Below are 21,250 nucleotides of genomic sequence, written 5' to 3'. Positions count from 1 at the left end.
TAGTGCAAAGAGCATTATCTTGTGGGGTAAGTTTTAACATGAGTTTATCTGGCTTTAACTACATTTGTACCTTGGCTAAGTTCGTTTACACTTTCAGTCCTCATTTGTAATATGAAAAGGTATTACCACTTACTTTCTAAAGTCCCTTCCAACCATAAAACACAGAGAGAGTTAGGTCTCTTTGTTAGGTATATGGAAAGAAGTATAAAATGATCATTCCTTAATTCTATGCTTTGGCTTTTTTCCTTAAAAGAAATTATTAACTTCTTTACATTAGCTATGTCCTCTGTGTTTAATATGTAATTCTCATACACACACACACACACACATATCCATTAAAAGTAGATTTTGATCAACCTTCTATTACCTAGAAAAGTAGGATTTGGTATGAATGTTGGAAATACTTTATAAAAAGTACCTAACTGATCAATAACTAATTATTAATTTCTTTGACATGTTTCTAACTGATGCATAGAACATGTTTGGTACTTTAGAAATAGTGGTATAGGATGGAAGGGAGATGACAGTTTTTATTGTAAAATATATATAACAATTTACCATTTATCTATGTTTAAGTGTCAGTTCAGTTGGCATTGTATACTCACATTGTTGTGCAGTCATTACCACACTCCATCTTAAGAACTTTCTTCATCTTCCAAAACTGAAAAATTTTGTTCATTAAACAGTAACTCCCCATTCTCCCTCTTCCTAGGCCCTGGCAACCACCATTCTACCATTCCCCTTTCTGTCTCTAGGAATTTGATTACTCTTGGTACTTCCTATAAGTGGAATCAATCATACAGTATTTGTTCTTTTGTGACTGGCTCATTTCACTTAGCATACTGTTTTCCACTATGTGTTGTAGCATATATCAAAATTTCCTTTTTTAAGGCTGAATAATATTCTGTTGTATGCATATACCACACTTTGTAGATGGACACTTGAGTTACTGTTAACTTTTGGCTATTGTGAATAATGCTGGTATGAACATGGATGTACACATATCTGTGTAATTCCCTGCTTTCAATCCTTTTGGGTATATATCAAGTAGTGGAATTACTGGATCATAGGATAATTCTATTTTTAATTTTTTAGGAGCTATTCATACTTTTTTTTATCTTCTCCAAAGGCAATTCTTCAGCTAGATAGTCCTGAATCTGCCCAGTCAATGTACAGCTTTCTAAAACAAAATCCACAGAACATTGGTGACCATGTATTGACCTGCACATTATCTCCAAAGGTAGATTCACTGGAGGTAAGATTTCTTTCTATCAATTTTTGTGCTACTAGAAAATGAAGAAAGCATAAAGATCATTCTCCCAAAGCTAGATGATATACACTGAAACTAATTTCAAGTATTATTTTTGTGCAATAATCAAACTGATTCAGAGTTTAGATTTCCTTCATTTAAAAATTTGTTTCACAATCACTATTCCAATTTTTATGTTTTATGGAACAGCATAAATTTGAGAATAAATTTAGGTAATTTTGATAAATACAGCATAAAACTTATTTTGGACATATGTATAGAGTGATTCCATATATGCAATAGGGTTATTTCCAAATACAGAGACTACTTGGAATTCATTTCGGCTCTGTCCCGGTAGTTTGTTCATTCTTTATTCTTTTATTTGTTTAAATTATATTTATTATAATCTCTTCTTGTATAAGGAATAAGATTTTACGAGTTCTTGGCTTATACAGTAATAATACATGTATGGAAACTGTGGATAGTCCACTTTTGAAAGAATGGAATTCAAACTCATGTTTTCTCTTTCTAATAGCTTCATTTTATCTCAGTAGCAGCAGGTAAACAATAGGGCTTAAATTTGGTGACTGTATGTTTTTTGTTTGTTAATCTGCCAAAAATCTGTGCTAGCTCAAGAAAATGAAAATTCACTTTAAAACCAAATTAAATAGAGCACCTGAAAGTAAATGCATTGTGATGTATACTGATACTGATACAAACACAACATGAGGGAGTTGTGTAAACTGATAATTTCAGGAAAAAATTTTAGAAGTTTTTATTCCTTTTTTCTCAATAGAACATTGTATTTTTTAAATTTTGTTTTTGATTTTTAAGGTTTTGCTTTGTTCAGCTAAGTTCAGAATTAAAATAAACACTGACATACAGAAATTTTTCTTCCAGAAATACAGTCTTAAATTCTTAAGAGTTAAAATGAAACAAGTGAAAATTGCAGAAAACCTCTGCCTGACTTGATGCTTTACTTCCTCAACCTTACTCAGAATCTTATTCTTACAACTTATTAAATTGGAGATCCCATTTGGCTTATTGTGAAAGTATTAGCTGCAGAATTCAGTAGTAAAGAGAGTGGTTCTATAAAGAAGAAAATTTTATGTCTATAATTTGTACACTTGGAGGTGACTTTCTTATGTTCCCAATCATTTCTCAAAATGATGCTGTTTTTATTTTCAACAGTATTTAGATTATTGCTTTCCTATACAGTTTAGGAGTTGTTTTTTGTTTAAAAAAGAAGACTGTCTTCATGTTATTTAAGTCATATAACTTACTATTTGTTAAATAGAATCTATTTTCTTCTTAGAGCTGTTCTTGATTCCCTGTTCTAAACTTACTGTCATTTTCTTTGTAAAGCAGCCATACATCTTTGACTTTCTTTTTATTGCTCTTCTGAGTTATTTTTGTTATTTCTTGGATTCTCTGTCTCCTACACTCTTGGATTACTTTTCTGTTTGCTAGAGTACCTTGTCAAAAAAATGTCCCCAGCGAATGTGTGTGGACAGTTAACTTTCAAATATGAATCCGTGCATATTTGAAAATGACTTTATTTTATCTTTATGTGTTTCATTGATGATTTATCTACGTGGAGAATTTTGTGCTCAGATTTTTTTTGTTTTTCCTAACCAGTATTGTTAAGAAGGCTGATTCCAGTCATACCTTCATGTATTCTACTTTTTTCCTCTCTTAAAGCTTTTAGCATTTATTCATTAAACAAATACCTAATTCTTTTTCTATGTTAGCCCTGTTTTAGATATCGGAGTACATGATGAACAGATCAGTCAATGTCCTAATCTTCAAGGAGCTTTTTTAGTGGAGGAAATGAACTGTAAATAGATAAATACATATAATGTCATGTGGTAAAAAGTGCTGTGGAGAGTGATGATGGATGGGGATATGTGTATCTTAGAGTGGTCAGGGATAGACCCTCTGATGTAGAGTTATTTGAGAGATTTGAAGGAAGTAAGAGAGGAATAGCTCTATGAATATATCAAGGAGGTTTATTTTAGAAGAGGTTTATTTTAGAAGAGCAAAGGCCTTAAGGACATTTGGTAATTCAGGAATCTTCTAGGAGGATTATAGGGCTACTGCAGTGAACAAGGTTTTATCTTGATTTGGGACTTAACTGCCTATTTCCTGCTTAGAATGTATACTCAGGGAATTTATAAAATCTTAAAGATTAGTGTGTTAATGCACCTGAGGAAAGTTTTCCTCATTTCTGTCATTATTTCTTGTCTTCAATTTTAATGTTCTGTTTTTCTGGAAATAAACCAATTCTGTGGATGCTATATCCTGTCGCGTTTTTCTTTAGAAAAATTCTTTAATGATCTTTTTAGAACTCTTTGGTTCTCTGCAATACTTTCAGCCGTTTTTGTATGCTTATCTTGTTCATTTTTGTGCATTTATTTTTTTCTTCATTTTTGAAGAAGCAAGTAAGCTAATAAAGGCATCTGGTATAGATTTCCTCTATTATCATATAGAGCCCCCCTCCACTTAAAATGTTTTCCCATGAGTGGGAAAACTGCTTGGAAACACTGTGGATGTGGGGTTTATCAGCTGCCATCTTTAATTTTAGTTATAAATCAATACACTATAAACTCGATCCCCCCCCCCCCCTCCAGATACTCCAGTAAAGGAGGCCTTCACTCTGAGACTCCAATACCCACACCAGGAATCGTCTCTGGGCACATAATTCAATTTTTTTTTTAAGTATAATTCTCAGTTTTTAATTTGACAAAATATAAAGATAATTCTCAATTCAGAGCACACAATTCCTACAGAAAAAGGAGCTAGCATGTGTAAGCTGTAGAGGGCATATATTTTTGCTGTTTTGTTCACTGATATGTCCTAAGTGCCTGGACCTGTGTTGGATACATAAAAACTGAATTTTAATTCCTGCTTCCATTTTGGCCCCAAAACATTGCTTTCTTAGTGGTTCAGATGTGTTTAAAAGGATCATTCTCAAGTTTTGTCCATTTGTAGATGTTTTGAGAGAAAGCTTTTTAGGTCAGCTAGTTTCCCTTACAGGTTTTTTTTTTAGTAATAATTACACAATGAAGATGTTGATATTTCAGGTTGAATATTTTTATTCTTAGCAAAAGATGGCATTTCCATGCTTTTAAAATTAGAAATTTGTTTTTTATTTGTATCAATACTAAGGAAACTTAACTTTTCTCATTAATTGCTGTGTGTCAGTTATTCTCTGTAACCTAACTTTAATGAGAAAAAAATTCTAGGACCTGATAGTTATAGGGACATTGAAAACTTAACTTTTAATATATTTTTAAGGTATAGTTTGTATTTTTTTTTTTTAGCTTAGATTTTTTACGAGCTAAAAATCATTGCATTGATGGGTTAAATATTTAGAGTGCAGTAGAATAGCCTCTGATAAAATGTGGAATTGTGTTACAGGCTCAAGCTGAGAAAGACCAAGAACTAGGAAAAGAAAGGTAAGTTTGCTAACATATTTGTGTGGTATTTAGTTAATTGGTGCATTTCATTTTTGTGTTTTGTAGTAATTGTTCACATGTAGCAAAAATTTCATATTTTACATGTTCTTTGTGTGTGTGTGTGTGTGTGTGTGTGTGTGTGTGTGTTTTCTTTTGTTTTTGACCAAAAGGTGGTTTTTCTGTTTGTTTGTTTTTGTCTCCCAGTATTTACTGATTTTTTTAGAAACTATATAAACACAGTTTGAATTAAATATATAAATATGACTTATGAAATGCTTTAAGATTCTCAAACAACTCAGCTGTGTGATCAGTATTATATTCTTGTTAGATTTTTTTCTATTCCAAAACAGTTACACACATTCGTAAAATTTTTAACTTTTGCATAATCTTTTAGAATTTTATTGACACCAAAAAAATATTGTTCTCTCTATATTTTGATTCTTTGTTAAAACAACTAAGGTGGGGAAAGGGTATTTGTAAAACAAAGTAATATGTACGCTGCTTTATATTTTCAGAGGATAAAAGCTTGTTCTTCAGTCTACACAAACTAGTGACTCACAACTTTGTTTTGACCACATTGTCTTCTTAGTTACTTTCTCATCCTGATGAATCCACCCTTACCACCATCTTTGCCCCACCAATGAATAACTTCTCTTTTACTACTCTGCACTGGAGTTTACTGATTAAGACTTCTTTTTCCTTCTTTATATACTATGTAATATACCCCTATTTGTTAGAATCAATGTACTAAGAGCTTATAAGTATAAAAGAGCATTTTGAAAGTGTTTAAAATATGGAGAGTTTAATTATTTTATTTGATGCACTAATTTTAAGATGCCAGGAAAACAGGATGTCTTACCAATTTTTCTTCTCAGTAATTAATTTTTATAAAGTGAGACTTTTAAATGATAAAGATGGTTATGCGTACATTTAAATACATTGGTAACTTTAAGAAATAGGTTTAATGTATGTGTCAGCACATACTTTTTTAAGTTGCACATTATCATACCAATTATATTCACATGTCTAAGAAGTAATACCAACAGCAATGTTTGATATAAAAGCCCATAAAGGGTTTAATAAGTAACAATGCCATATGTGGTGTTAAAGATAGACCTGCAGTTTGGCCACAGTAACTTTGGCTGGTAAGTAAGTGGCTCTTTGAAAAATCTACTTTATATATTTCATCTGACAAGAGTTTCTTTCAGGTATGCAAGAATAGGTATCATCTGTGTTTGGGTCATTTTTTCTCCTCTATTCTTTTGAGTTACCTTTTAAAATCAAATATATTTCTTAATAAATTCAGAGATAGTTGTCTAATCTTAAGTTAATTTTAAAATTTCTAGCACTAGAACTTTAATTCCCACTTTGTACTTTTTTCTGACTTATGTGACGTTAGAGAAAGAGATGTGGGGTTTAGCCCAAATATTTCACATCTATTTATTGGAGTTTAATTGGATTTGTTGGATTTATTCGATCTTGAGAAAATACTGATTTATTTTTAAGTACTTATGGGTACTAATTCATAATGAGTGTGATCCTTTGTTTATAATTAAAGTATTTAAATATATTTTTTTACTTAAAGGAAATCTCACATGGGTATATTAATAATTGAATAATAATTCTACATCTTTCCTGTTCTCATCTCCCTTTTCCCCCTTCATGTAAACATTATTTATCATATGATTAAGGCTACTAATAAAGATGCAGGATAAAATTTTCACCAGTTCATTAATAATGTTGGGAAGTATGCAGTGGCCCTCTGAAATAAATACTAATCTTCAGTATTGTTAAGTCTCAGTCTAAAGTTTCTCATCAAGTGTATGGTAGTGTGTTAACATTTATTCTCATGCCCAGCTTTTATTGTATGCCTTTTCTAAAGATTTCGAAACTGGTATTGTGGGGTGGGACAAAGGGTGGGAGGTTAATACCTGTATCCTGAATGCCTTCCTGGAATCTTTTTTTGTGCCATTTCTTAGAATATGATTGTGTTTTATTTTATTTTCTGAGGGACTGGTTGTTTCACTCTAGAACTAATAATTTTTCATTTATTTGAAATTTCAAACTGATGTTCCAAACTCCCTGGATGAACACTGAGGCTTTTACAAAACCATATTAGCCAGAAAACTAGATACTAACTTTTGCTAAATGAATTCTATGAAGAAAGCACTATAATTTTTTTAAAAACGGCACACAAGAACAAATACAGAATTGAGCCATTTTTCCAAGTAGGTGTGTGCTCTCAAGTGGGTTTGATTTTGGAACTGCTGTGTAACGATTCGTCTTATAAAAGGATAATAGCTTCTTTTTTTAATTGACAGACTTTAAATATGGTAAAAGGGGAAGGACTTGATATATCCTCGAGCCAGGAATCAAACTCTTTATTGCTGTTCTTGCCCAATATATTGGAATTTTTGTATAGCCCTAATTTGTAGAGGCTTTAGGGTTAATGTGCAATTCTCTAATGAGGCAGGAATTTGAATTTAATCTTTATTATTAGAAATGAGTCTTGTAATTTAAAAACAAAAGCCCATGTTTTGAAAAATATTTACATAACTGCTGTAACTGAATGTCACAACTTTCTTTTGTCTTTGTCATATTTGTGCTTGGCCACAAGTTTTATTTTGATCAGTCTTAAGAATCTGGAACAGTTAAAATCAGCCATTGGTATTTTTTAATATAAGGAATGTGACTTATTTCAAATAACTTTTATACCCTTTCAGCATACAAAGGGTAGCTTATACAAATTAATAGAATATATATTGATTAAGGCCTATGGTTACTGGCTGTTTAACTTAAATTCCTCAACCTCTTTGCCTTTACATTTTTCAAGATGTGTTTTTCTGATCTCTTAGAAAAGTTTTCTCCTTTGGAAGTTTAAACTTACCAACTTTAGGGGGAGGACTACTTTGTTGGCCCAAATTTGTAGACCTTCATGTGGTAGCACTTACTTTTTCCAAACTTCTAAAATTTTAACATGTCAGGACACAGATATACATTGTCTTGTATTAAATAAAGGTTATATGGCTACCCCTTGAGAAGCGTATCATAAGGGTTGTTTCATTTCCTCCTTTTTTTAAAAGGAGAAAAGTCAGTACTCTTTACTATGAGGTGCTGATGTGGCATGATCACTTTCTGGTGTCTTCCTCTAACGTGCTGCTTCTGATGTAATTAAGTGAATGTATTTGTTGAACTTCAATTCTGTTGATAACATGCTGGATGGTCACTCTCTTCGGAAGCTTCAATTTTCCTTGTTACTCTTCAAGACTACATCTGATCTTTGGAGCATTAATATAGTCTATTGTGTCTCTGTCTCAGTGAAAGTAGTTGAATCACAGAAACGCACTTTTGTTTACTTTGGATTTGGGAAGACCATGATGAAATAAGATCAATTACATATACTTGAATTGTACTCCCTCCATTTCTTATGAATAATTTTACTTAACATTTTTAAGTTATGTATTGGAATTTTTAATTATTCTCTGTAACTATTGTAACTATTATGAGAAGTAGTCCCTCTCATAATATAGCCAAAGGCACATATTTTATAATAAGACTACATATTTATATTAGGGTGATTCTATCAGTTTCACCTCTAACTTTAAATCTCCAAGAGAGGATTTAAAAGATACTTCCAATGAAAGTTTTAAATAGTAGTTATAAGTACAGTTCTAAATTAAAAACAAATGTTTCTTATCCAAAAAAAAAGAAAACAAATAAAGAAGTGCCTTGGTTAATAGTATGGCCTTTTCTTTCTACCAGTTTCTACTCATATTCCTTTTAGATAAGGTTGACTTAATATTTTAAATCTCAATGCATGGATTATTATTTTTATTATAGAACTATACACATATTTTATTATTTCAATTACCACTGTTGGAAAGATAGGACCTAATAATAATTTGAGATGTTCACATTCAGCCTTTCAATGTCAGATGCAAACTTAACCCAGGGGAAGAAATTGGTTGTAACTTAGATGAGTGCAAGGATCCTACCAATGGTTATAATTTTGTCATTTCCTTTGTACTAAAAAGAAATCTTCAATGCAGTGGAGGATTTCTTTAAAATTTTTATATTGTTTACCTTATTTACATCAAAACATCTTAACCGTTTTAATGCTGATTGGCTGGATTTCCCAATGCTTATTATTAATGCATCAGGAAGTCTTAACAATTGGCTTCAACAGGATTATTTTTGATGATTGAATTCTCATCATAGTTTGATTTTTGTTTGTGTTTTTGTGTTCTTTTTTGTTTGTTTTTAAATACTTTTAGCCCTGACTTGAAAAACAATCCAGTTGATGAAAGTGAGGTGCAAACAGCAACTGATAGTCGCTCTGTTAGACCTAGTGAGGTTGAAGAAGAAACTATTCCCAACATTCAAACAGGAACTTCTGTACAACAGGAAGAGTCTTGTGAGGAAGAACCTGAAAAAACACTATGTGACTCTGACTTTGGTATTGAAACATTGGAAGTTGAGACACAAGGAGCGGAGGTCAAAGTGGAAATTCCTCTTGTAGCATCCATTCCAACCACTATTGAATTGTTCACTGAAAATGTAGAGGAGTCCGTCTTAAATCAGCAGGTGTACACCAGTGACTTTGGGAAGGAAGAGGCAGAAATGATTAATCCTGAAACAGAATTAGCAACATCTGACAGTGCATTTATAGAAGAAAGGAACATCCAAGGAATTCTAGAAGAATCTCCATCTGAAGCAGAAGACTTCTTTTCTGGGATTACACAGGCTATGATAGAAGCTATAGCTGAAGTGGACAAACATGAAACTGATTCAGAAATAGTGCCATCTACTTGTGTTGTGGCCTTGGCACCAGGAATTTCAGCTGGGGATGAGAAGACAATGAGCAAAAAGGGAATTTCTGAAAAAAGTAACATGGAGGAAAGGGAGGAGAATGAATTTAATACTAAGGAAACCAAAACAGATCTACAAATAGGAACAGAGAAGGCTGAAAAGAATGATGCTAGGATGATTACAGAGAAGTTGGAAAAAGTTGTAGCAGTGAAAGAAAAGCCTGCAGAAAACACTGTGATCAAGGTATACCCAAATAAAGGAGTGGGTCAGGCCAATAAGCTTGATGAAACTAGTAAAACTAATGTGCTGGCTGTATCTAGTTCACCTAGCAGTAAATCAAGCATCAAGGCTGGTGTGGTCTCTTCTCCAAAGGCAAAAACTACAGCTTCAAAATCTGAAAACCAGAAAAGTTTTCTAAAATCTGTACTCAGAGATCAAATAAATGCTGAAAAGAAACTTTCAGTCAAGGAATCGGGTCTTAAACCTACAAGTGCCAGGTTGGCTGAAAGCATCAGTAAATTCAAACCTACTCAGAGCGGTATTACCAGAGGAGGCAGTGGAAGGATCTCAGCCCTCCAAGACAAGGATTCTAAACTGGATTACAGGGATATTACAAAACAGTCTCAGGAAACAGAGGCTAGACCTTCCATCATGAAACGGGATGACAGCAACAATAAGGTGAGGAGGGTAGGAAGAATGGCTCAGTGTATTTTTGAAGTGATTAGCTTTCCTATTATAGCTATGGAGTAGGAGATGTAATCTTGTTTTGTACTTTTGTCTCCTCACTTCACTCCCAAGCTCCCATTTATTTTCCTTTCTGATTCCATTGATCTAAACCAATAGACATTTAGAATAATAAGCTCAAGTTCATAATTAACAGGTTTGAAAAGCATTATTTGAATAAAATGTGGTTAGAAACATAACTTTGTAGTTGAAAAATAAAGTCTGCAGTAGGGTCTCCAGAGGTGATGTAGCACTCTGCTTCTGAATGGGAAATTATTTTCTCTGTTAAGTTAAAGCTTCATTTATCAACTTACTGATTGCCCACCTTAGACATTGTTGGGAAAGGTCAGTAAAACAATTTAACCACAACTTACAGACTATGCCTATACTGTTAAATAACTGCTGACTTAGTTTGGTATACCTGTTACATATTAGCATAACTCAGCGATTTTCAACCTTTTTTATCTTACGGCACTGATCACAAACTAATTGCTAAATTCTGCATGCAGCACACAAAAAAATACATGTTTTGCCAATTGACAAAACAAAAATAGGTATAATTTTTGATTCATCCACACCAGATGGCTATTGTGTTGGCTGTTGTCCTTTTTTTAATTTTTAATTTGACAATCTAAAGGAAGGAGATCAGTGACCCTGACTAAGTAGTCTGGTGTCTGGTGTTGCATGTTTTACAAATTCTTGCAGCACACCAGTTGAAAATCGCTGGCATAACTGAATGTGTTTGGATAATGTTTGAATTATCTCTCCCTCTTTTGTAAGAACATTAATAACCTAGTTGTAAATTCTTTTTTTTCCTGTATTTTTTTACTTAATATTTCAGACTTTGGTTGGGCAAAACACTAAGAATCCTAAAAGCACCACTGGTAGAAGTTCCAAATCTAAAGAGGTGAGAAACAGTTTATTAACACAAACCGTTCTGTTTCATCCATCCGTAGAAGATTTCATCTACCTTGTAACTTGTGTCTCTCATAATAATTAGATTGCTATAGAGCAAAGGATAGGAATGAGATGTTTTATTTCCTTCGGACCCTACCACCAGTTTGTTTTTTATCTTAAACTAGGCTTGTTGTGTTCTTAGTGTGGGTCAAAAAGTTACCCAGGGACAGAAAGAGAATTAGAATAGGAAAATACCTTCAATCTCATATTGGCAAGAAAGGTTATAAACACAATAAAATCATAAGTGAGAAGGAGATTGGCATTTGACTGGAGGCTTTCTCCCTCATTTTGCAGTACTTCCAAAAATGTGGTCATTTTGATAAATGGATGAGCTCCAAGATCTAATTTTCTGGAACTCAGTTACACTGCCAAACATACACCTTACATTTGATATTTGGTTTTTTACTATTTTAGATTTCCACCATTCACAGAATATTTTTTTCAGTAGTTTTAATTACCTCCCCTTTTAGGGGAGGAATTTGAGCCTATATATTATTGGGGCAAGGGGAAATGGTAGTATTAAGAAGCAGAAGTAAGGATATGGTTAGCTCCATCGGCTTACTAAGTTGGTAGTACAGTTGCTTACAGAATCTCCCCCCCTAAATTACTGGGTATATATTTGAGTGTCTTTATCATATGTACCAGAAATTGATCATTGATAGCCTACTAAATATATAGGAAGCCTATTGGGAATTTATTTTCTTTAGTTATTGACATTTTTCAAATTATAAATACTATTTTTTTGAAGTGTAGTAATACTTGGTATTAGTCTTAGTAATTTTCCATGTAACTTTATCAATATGTAAACTTGGTGTCTTAAAATGTGTAATATATACATATATATATATATATATATATGTCAATGGAACAGTCTAGGTAGCTACTTCCTAGCTACATTGAAATATTTAGCATATTGAACAGTAAATTCTTTACATTATATTAATTGTTTTGGTAAATGCTTTAAATGTAGCTTTTTGTGCATCATATTTTAAAACTTGTATGACATTTAGGAAATAATTCTAGTCTTACTGAAATTAAGTTAAGGTGGAATTAGATTGTTATTACTAGGATTTTACCCTTGGCATTATTTACTTTGTGAATTATAGCTAATTCATTTGGGGGGCTTTTAAAAATAACTAATTTTAGCCTTTAGGAAACTTCTCTGCACCGAAATTCTCACAAATGATACTTCATGCGTATTTACTGGGACAATTTGAAACCTAGCCACTTAATCCGTAGTTGTTCACAATTCTGTGATTTTTTTTTTTAAATACCTTTCCAACAGGAACCACTATTTCCATTTAATTTGGATGAATTTGTTACTGTGGATGAGGTTATAGAAGAAGTGAATCCTTTACAAGCCAAGCAGAATCCACTAAAGGGAAAAAGGAAAGAAGCTTTCAAAAATATCCCTTCCTCTGAACTTAATTTAAAGAAGAAGAAGGGGAAAACTTCTGTCCCTCATGTTGTTGAGGGAGAATTATCTTTTGTAACATTAGATGAGATTGGGGAAGAGGAAGATGCAGCTGCACATCTAGCACAAGCTCTAGTCACTGTAGATGAAGTAATTGATGAAGAAGAAATAAATATGGAAGAAATGGTAAAGAATTCAAATTCACTTCTTACGTTAGATGAATTAATAGATCAAGATGATTGCATTTCCCACAGTGAACCTAAAGATGTTACTGTATTGTCAGTGGCTGAAGAGCAAGATCTTCTCAAACAGGAACGCTTGGTAACTGTGGATGAAATTGGAGAAGTAGAAGAGCTACCTTTAAATGAGTCAGCAGACTTCAGTTTTGCCACTTTAAATACTAAAGGGAACGAGGGAAATACTGGAAGGGATTCCATTGGATTTATTTCTTCTCAGATGCCTGAAGACCCTTCTACTTTAGTTACTGTAGATGAAATACAGGATGACAGCAGTGATCTGCACTTAGTGACTTTGGATGAAGTAACTGAAGAGGACGAAGACTCTCTGGCAGACTTTAACAACCTTAAAGAAGAGCTCAATTTTGTTACTGTAGATGAAGTTGGAGAGGAGGAAGATGGAGATGATTTAAAAGTTGAGTTAGCACAAAGCAAAAATGACCATCCCGCAGATAAAAGAGGGGATAGGAAAAAGAGAGCTGTGGACACGAGGAAGACAAAATTTGAAGCCTTGGCCCAAGGGGGTCCAATAAGTGAGAATGTTTTGGAAGAAGATCTGAAAACCATGATTGAAAGGCACTTAGCAGGTAGATACTTAGAAGTAATGTTTTTTCTTTTTTTATGAGGGTATTACATTTGAAATTTTTTTAATGTTTTATATTTTAATTTAAAATATTTTATATAAATATGTACGATATTACTAATACTTTCACTGTGTTGATACAAGAAGCTAACAGATAGTTATGGCCAGTGATATTTTCCAAAGAAATGTATACAATTTTCACAAATTTCTCTTAGTTACAGAGTCGACCTTGCCCTAAGTTACTGTACCTCAAGAAAAGATGACAAAACCAAAAACCAAACTAGAATACCAAATTAGAATTGGAATGAAAATGGTACATTTGCATTATTGGGAAAACCAGCTTTGGTTAAGAAGGATGTTTATACCAGACTGCCTCCCAGTTTTTTGCTTAGATTTCAGATTTAGAAAAAATCATGAAGGTACTATTTTCATTTTTAAGTAATATTTTGAGGGTATAGAATAAGAAGCCAGCTCACTTTCAAGACTTGAGGGAGATCAAAATAATTTCCAATAAGGAAATCTTGAAAAAGTTAACCAAACTAAGAATAAGAAATACAAGGGAAGGTCCCACCAGTTTGTGAAACAAAGTAGAAAAATATGTATAGGCTTCTTAGGGAAAGGCAGGAAGTCATAGTTTGGAACAAGATAAATCAGAAACTAAAAGGAGACTGTGTAGACTAATGCTGAATTTTTTTTAATAGAATTATTTTATATCAGAAATACGTTTCCTTCCTGAATTTGAGTATTCTCTTGTTTGCAAAAAAGGTATTAAAATTGTCATTCAGAGTTAAAAGCAATTTAAATACTTACTGTAGCAATAACTTAGACTTTCTTTTTAAAGCTAAAGTGCCAACCAAGAGAGTTAGAATTGGGAAAACACCACCACTGGAAAAAGCTGTTGAGACAGAACCAGAGCCAGATGAAGAGGCCTACCAAATTAGTGACGGTAAAGTAGGATTGATGGAAGGGGGGTCAGAAAACAGTGAAATACAAGGGGGCGTTAGGGGAGTCAGTCTTAATAATGATTAGATCTGTATCAAGATTGTTACCTTTTTAATTTAGAGAGATAATAGAATAGAACATAATGAAATGGGATAATAGAATGATAGACAATCCTGTTACAATAGAAGGTGACAAATTTGTGGAAATGATCCACAAAAGGTTATTCTGAGCATGTTGCAGTATGGAGTGGAAATCACTTACCAACTATCTCTTATTTGTAGAGCAGATCTGTTGCTTTTGTGGATGCTGCCAAGCAGCCAGCCAGTGAATTAAGATGTCTTAATAACATTAATAATATTATGTTGGAACAAATAGGGAATATTGTCTAAGTGAAGGAGAGTTCTCTAGTCATGCAGCAACTATTTGTCGTTGTGTCCATTATATTCATAGAAAAATGCTAAAAGGGGTAGGTAATAAAGCACACTGTTCCAGATCTCAAGTTTATTGATTCAGAGAGGTAAAGCAAACAACTACCCAAATAACTTAAACAGCTCTTGTACCATTCTCTTTGCAGCAGCACCTTTTTTGCCCTCTTGCTTTTCTGTCTTCTCTAAGGAAAAATTACCAACTGTGATTCAGTCAGAGTTCACTGAAGCTGATCTTACCTGGGTCTTCAGTGCTGCTCCACAGTCTGTTATAGCCCTCTTTCCTTTCCCATTTCCTGACTAGCTGTAATATAAGCCTTTTTCCCCTCTCTGCATCACCTAGCCTATTGTTCCCTGGATAACCTTGCTTTCATTTCATATTTACCAGAGCAAATATGCCGTCTCCCATCAGCTAGCTTGTATTTCACCTATATAGACTCTCCACACATAAACTATGCCCAAGTCTTTCCTATTTGAAAAACCATGCCCTTAATTTTGGAATCCCTTGTAACTCATCTTTTCTCATTTCTTTTAGAGCAAAGCACTTAGAAAGAACACCTATTTTTACTTCTTCATCTCCCATTAAACTTTATATTTTGTCTTTCTGAATGACCTTTCTGAATTGGTGTTGATAGAGAACCTCCATTGGGTTGTTGTGAAACTTGCTTTAAGGTTTTTTCTTCTTAAGATAGTTTTGATTTTTCTCCATTATTTGTTACATTGATCATGTCCTCTCTCTTGAAGCTGTCTCTCAGATGGGTACTCCTCTGTCTTTGCCTCTTGTCTATAACCTCTCTTCAATACCAGGCCATAGTTAGTGGTTTAATTGAAGAATGAACAATAGAGCCCTGATCAATGGGTTTTGGTTGGGTGTTGCCCCACAAAGCAGAAGGTGGCTTGTTCAGTAACAATTTATTCCCATTAACAGAGACACAGTATATTTGACGATGTGTTTTCTAGCTTAAGATCATTTTAAAACTTAAAATACTTGTTTTACTCTATCTAAATTATAATTTATTTATTTAGTTGATTTGAGAGAGAGCTAGTAAGCGACATTGATTTTGTTGTTCCACTTACCTCTGCATTCATTGGTTGCCTTCTGTATGTGCTCTGACTGGGGATTGAACCCACAACCTTGGCATATTGGGACAATGCTCCAACCAACTGAGCTACCCAGTTGGGGTTCTATCTAAATTATTATATAATTATTGATATTATTATGAGATAAATGTGTCTGGTGTGTTTGAAAAAGTTTATTACTTTGATGAGAGAATAAAGCTTCCTGGGGAAGATACTGGAGGCTCTTTTAACCATCAAGTCAAGAAAAGGGAGATGGCCTTTTTTTATTGACTCTTAAGGGGTTTATGACCAGTAAAATGCTAGGAGCAGGAGAATAAGTAATGACACCATAATTCCTAGCAATCTCAGATTTGGTAAAGGAAGCCTAATCGCCTAGAGAGAGCGCTGAACCTGAAGTCACAAGTCTTGGTTCTAGCCTCTTTCACTTGCTGGCCGTGCCATATCAGTGAAACCTTGGGCATACCAGTTTCTTCCTCTCTCGGTTTTGCTGTCTCCATCTATGAAGAAATGGGGATAATAATGATTTGACTTAATCTCACACGAGATAGATGCTAAATGAATGATATTTATGTGAAAGGGTTTGCCAAGTACATTGCAGCAGGGTAAGGTGTTTCAGCTACTGAGGAGTAACCAAGATGCTTAGAACCACTTTCTGTTTTTGTCTTCCCCCAAGATCATATTATACAGTGTCTGGAGTGCTTCCTCATTCTTTTGGGCTTTAAACTCTGTATCTCCTTTTCTTTTTTTAGACAATTTATTTCTTTTTAGGCAATATCTTTTATTTTTATTATTGTTCAATTACAGTCGTTCCACTTTTTCCTATTGCTCTCCTGTGCCCCGCCTGCCCTCACCTCCAACTACATTCCCACACTCAATCCTCACCCCATTGTCCATGCCCATGGATTCTTTATACATGTTTCTTGACTTGCCCCTTCCCCTTCTTTCCTCCATTTTCCTCCTCCCACTTCCCCTCTGTCACTGGCAGTCTGTTCTTTATTTCCATGTCTCTGATTCTATTTTGCTCATTTGTTTTGTTGATTAGGTTCCACTTATAGGTGAGATCATGAGGTATTTGTCTTTCACCACTTGGCTTATTTTACTTAGCATAATACTCTCCAGTTCCATCCATGCTGTTGCAAAGGATAGGAGTTCCTTCTTTCTTTCTGCTGTGTAGTATTCTACTGTGTAAATGTTCCATTTACTGATGGGCACTTAGGCTGTTTCCAGCACTTGGCTATTGTAAATAATGCTGCTATGAACATAGAGGTGCATGGGTTCTTTTGAATTGGTGTTTCAGGTTCTTAGGGTATAATCCCAGCAGTGGGATTGCTGGTTCGAAAGGCAGGCAGTTCCATCTTTAGTTTTTTTGAGGAAATTCCATATTGTTTGCCACAGTGGCTGTACCAGTCTGCATTCCCACCAGCAGTGTACTAGGGTTCCCTTCTCTCCATGATCTCGCCAGCACTTGTTGTTTTATTGATTTGTTTATGATGGCCATTCTGACTGGTGTGAAGTGGTATCTCCCTGTGGTTTTAATTTGCATCTCTCTGATGGCTAGTGATGTTGAACATTCTTTCATATGTCTATGGGCCCCCTGTATGTCCTCCTTGGAGAAGTGTCTGTTCATGTCCTTTGCCCATTTTTTAACTGGATTGTTTGTCTTCTGGTGGGAGTGTGAGTTCTTTATACATTTTGGAGATTAAACCTTTGCCTGAGGTATCGTTGGCAAATATGTTTTCCCATACAGTTGGTTCCCTTTTCATTCTGTTGGTGTTTTCTTTAGCCATGCAGGAGCTTTTTAATTTGATGTAGTCTCATTTATTTATTCTTTCCCCTTATATCCCTTGCACTAGGGGACATATTGATGAAGACATTGTTGTGTGGGATATCTGAAATTTTCCTGGCTTATGTTCTCATTCTGTCTAACAAGGGTCTTAGTCCATCAGTTTAGGTTCAGTTTGGGTTTTTTGGTTGTTTTTAATTTTTGTTTGTTTGATTTTGGGGTTTGGTTGGTGCAGGGCATCAGAATTACTCTCTGCTTGTGTCCTTTTCTCCTTAATACCCACTCCCCAACCCAACACTGCACACACAAGTTAACTCCTGATGGTAATAATTGAACAACTTTCATTACCCTTTAAATTCTTTCTAGAACAACTTATAAATACAATCAGCTGTTAGCTTTAGTCCTTTTCCTTTAAATCTATTCAGTAAGGTTAACTATCTACCCATTTATTGCTTACATCAAAGAATCTTAGAAGAGTGGTCAAGTGAGGTTAACCAGGGAAGGTTTACTTAGAGAGGTGAGCCACACATTAATCTTTGAAGGAAGGGACTAGCTAATGTTAACTTTAAAAAGTCTGAATCTATTTTGAATAACCTTTTTTCCTTAAAAAAACTAATAACTTTAGTTGATGAAGAATCTGGCTTTAAGGATTCAGAACCAGAACGAAAACGCAAGAAGATTGAGGACTCTTCTTTAGGGAAATCAGCAGCAGCTGATGTCTCTGAAGGTAAAGTAACAATGACATGTTTTTCCTTACCCATATGAAATATAAATTCAGTACCATAATAAAGGTTCTGTTGATTAGATGAGTAATGGAATAACCTTGCTTAGATGATTATTTTAGAGTGGAAATTACCGATTTTACACACTGGCATTTCTGTAAAATTTAATAAGCTGTGTTTTCACCTAGCAAGGATATTTTTTTTATTGATTGCACTCTTGAAGTCTGGGATATGTCTTTTTATTTCTGGTACTTTCGTTGTTGCTCTCATAATAATTGAATTAATACTTGGCCAGGAAGAAATTTCATTTAAGTAGAACACACTGAAAAGCTTGGCTAACAAACTTTGTTCATGGCTAGCTGCAATGATCTGAGGGGCTCCTCCTTAGTTGTCAGAATATTCCTCAGTCAGGTAGTTGCCCATCATTCTGCCTCTTTCCTGTTTTATTTCAGTCGGAGATTCCAAAGAGGTTTATTTCAAAGGGTCCCTAGGAGTTTCTTTTCCAATGAATTGAAGTTCTGAAGGAATTCCATGTGTTCCTGGAGGATCTGGAATATTATAGAATTTGTTTAAAAATAAAGACCTTATTTTTGTGATCAAAAGCTTAATTGTTATTGGTTCCTAGATATATAGTAGTGTATATCATGTTTGTATGTAAATATATACTGTGCTTAGTTAAGATAAATTAACATGGCTACAGATAAATTATTGTACATTTTCCTCCTTTCTCTTTGCCCTCTCTCTTCCTGCCTATAGATTTAGACTTTCTTGTACCGAAGCCTGGATTCTTCTGTCCAATTTGTTCCCTCTTCTACTCAGGTGAAAAAGCAATGACGAATCACTGCAAGAGTACCCGTCATAAGCAAAATACAGAGGTAAGTTTTGTTTTATTCTTAACTCATGAAGTCTTCAGGTGTGGTGGTATTTTACTCAAACTATCTAAGTGTCCAACCAAAATGTACATTCTTTCCCTTTAGGAGAACTTTTGAAGGTTTGTGCCAGTTGATTTCTCTTAAATTCAGAATCCTATTCCTTTCTTTTATTGTACCTTTCTGGTAACTTCTAGTCTTTCTCTCCTCTGGCAGCATTTGCCAGAGTAGATTCTGCAGATCACTAACCCCATGTGGTACTTCAGTAAGTGTGGTAAACTATTCTGATGTGTTCTTGCAGAGTCATGGACACATAGCATATTAAAGTTCCTGATTTTTCTAGTCAGAAAGAACCACCTAGCTGTTTAACCCATTTTCTAGACTGATTGATTCACAAGCCCTCCCTTTTTTTCAAGTTGTACACATCTTCAGGGAGTGCTACTCTAGAGAGTCGTCATCAGTTACAGTTCTGATGCCTCCTGTTTGAAACAAAGTTGTTTTACACATTGTCCATGTTGAATTTATTGAGGTCTTATTTGCTGGAAACATATTCAATCCCTCCTCCCCACCATCAACTTTATTAGGTAGATTCTGTCATTCCAATTTTAAAGATGAGGATACAGGCTTAAAGAGTACCTAAGCCCAGTATCTAATCCCAAAGTCACATAGCTGGCTAACGGCAGGCCTAGCATTTGAACCTAGCTCTGTTTTATTCTAGGCTCAAGCCCTTAATTGCTGTGCTCCAATTTTTCTAGCTTTCTTTGTTTATTTTTCATACACAAAAGCCTTGTTGCTCTCTTTGCACCTTTATATTTCTGTTCCTTTGCCCTCTCCTAGTCCCCCCTTTATAGCTGGTTGTTCCTCAGCTTTTAGGTTTCTACTTAAATATCAGCTTCTCAGAAAGGCTTTTGCCTAAGAAAGACTTCTCCCCCAAAAAGGAGTCAACTCGATTAATTACTTTGTTAATTTTTCCTTTATAGGGCTTCCCGCCACCCAAAGTTACCTTATTTTTTTTTATTGTGTCTCTCTTCTCCCACTACAATGTAAGCTTCGTGAGGTAAAGGGCCTCGCCTATCTTTTTGACCAAAGTCCCCAAGCACAAAGCCCAGTGCCTGGTATATCATTAATAATAGATGACTGACGATGATGGGTGGAAGGGAAGAATGTTAATGTAAGGCACTGTATTTCTAATCTTTATTGTATAGGCTCAGGCTCTTTTTATTTGTAAATATAATGAAATATATTACATTTGTTTGTATACACAGCAAAGCAACATCTAATAAATATTTTGTATTGCAAATTGATTTTAACAGAAGTTCATGGCCAAGCAAAGAAAGGAAAAGGAGCAGAATGAGGTTGAAGAAAGAAGCTCTAGGTGATTGGGGGAAAGGGGAAAAAAACTGTTAGAAATTTGTTTAGGGTCCAGTTGATTTGTGTATTTTTGTTATCACTTAATTTGTAATTTTTGTTTCAGAAGCAAATATTCATGTTGTACAAATTTCTGATTGCCCTTGATGTAGAGGCTGATGGGGAAAGTATGATGGGTTTGATTTTTATATCAAATCATCAGGCATGGAGAAATATCTTTTAGAAGTGTTCAAATAAATGTTCCTACTGTATATTTAAAATATCACCTTGTGTTTGTGGCTGATTTATTAAAGACTCGTTTGCCTCTGGTTGCAGACAGGCTTCTTCTCGACCACCACACCATGATGGCTCGGGATGTTCAGGGACTCTTTCTGTATTACAGCGTGACCGTGCTTTACTCTTCTTCAGTTGTCCATGTATAAGTCAAAGATTTCTTAAAACTCCCTTTTTTTTTCTGGCTAAAATTAGTTTGTGGCATATTTGGCCCAGGTACATTTGAGTAAAATTCTACTTGATTTTTTTTTTTTTTATTGTTTTGGGAAGATACCTTTTTCTGCTTCTAGATATATCTACAATTTCTGCCAGACATATTTAAGGTAGCTCCTTACAAGTCATTTAGTATTAGCCTGAAA

At 34.3% G+C, this 21,250-nt stretch overlaps 1 protein-coding gene across 3 annotated transcripts in view; it reads left to right on the top strand.

Annotated features, from left to right (window-relative positions):
• The window catches only part of ZNF638 (zinc finger protein 638), a 74,668-nt gene extending 53,785 nt beyond the window's left edge, over window positions 1-20,883 (top strand). For all 3 annotated transcript variants that reach the window (XM_024552687.3, XM_053923673.2, XM_024552688.3), the window contains exons 20-28: window positions 1,130-1,255; window positions 4,670-4,707; window positions 8,982-10,194; window positions 11,081-11,146; window positions 12,482-13,433; window positions 14,271-14,375; window positions 18,285-18,386; window positions 19,138-19,256; window positions 20,564-20,883. In XM_024552687.3, coding sequence (XP_024408455.2) covers window positions 1,130-1,255; window positions 4,670-4,707; window positions 8,982-10,194; window positions 11,081-11,146; window positions 12,482-13,433; window positions 14,271-14,375; window positions 18,285-18,386; window positions 19,138-19,256; window positions 20,564-20,629 — 2,787 coding nt within the window. In that variant the 3' untranslated portion in view covers window positions 20,630-20,883. The remainder of the gene's footprint in view (window positions 1-1,129; window positions 1,256-4,669; window positions 4,708-8,981; window positions 10,195-11,080; window positions 11,147-12,481; window positions 13,434-14,270; window positions 14,376-18,284; window positions 18,387-19,137; window positions 19,257-20,563) is intronic.
• The last annotated feature ends 367 nt before the right edge of the window (window positions 20,884-21,250 follow it).

This window comes from Desmodus rotundus, chromosome 5 (assembly GCF_022682495.2).
Source record: "Desmodus rotundus isolate HL8 chromosome 5, HLdesRot8A.1, whole genome shotgun sequence".
Taxonomy (NCBI): domain Eukaryota; kingdom Metazoa; phylum Chordata; class Mammalia; order Chiroptera; family Phyllostomidae; genus Desmodus; species Desmodus rotundus.
Note: the sequence above shows the minus strand (reverse complement) of the source record. Positions and strands in the feature narration are given on the sequence as shown.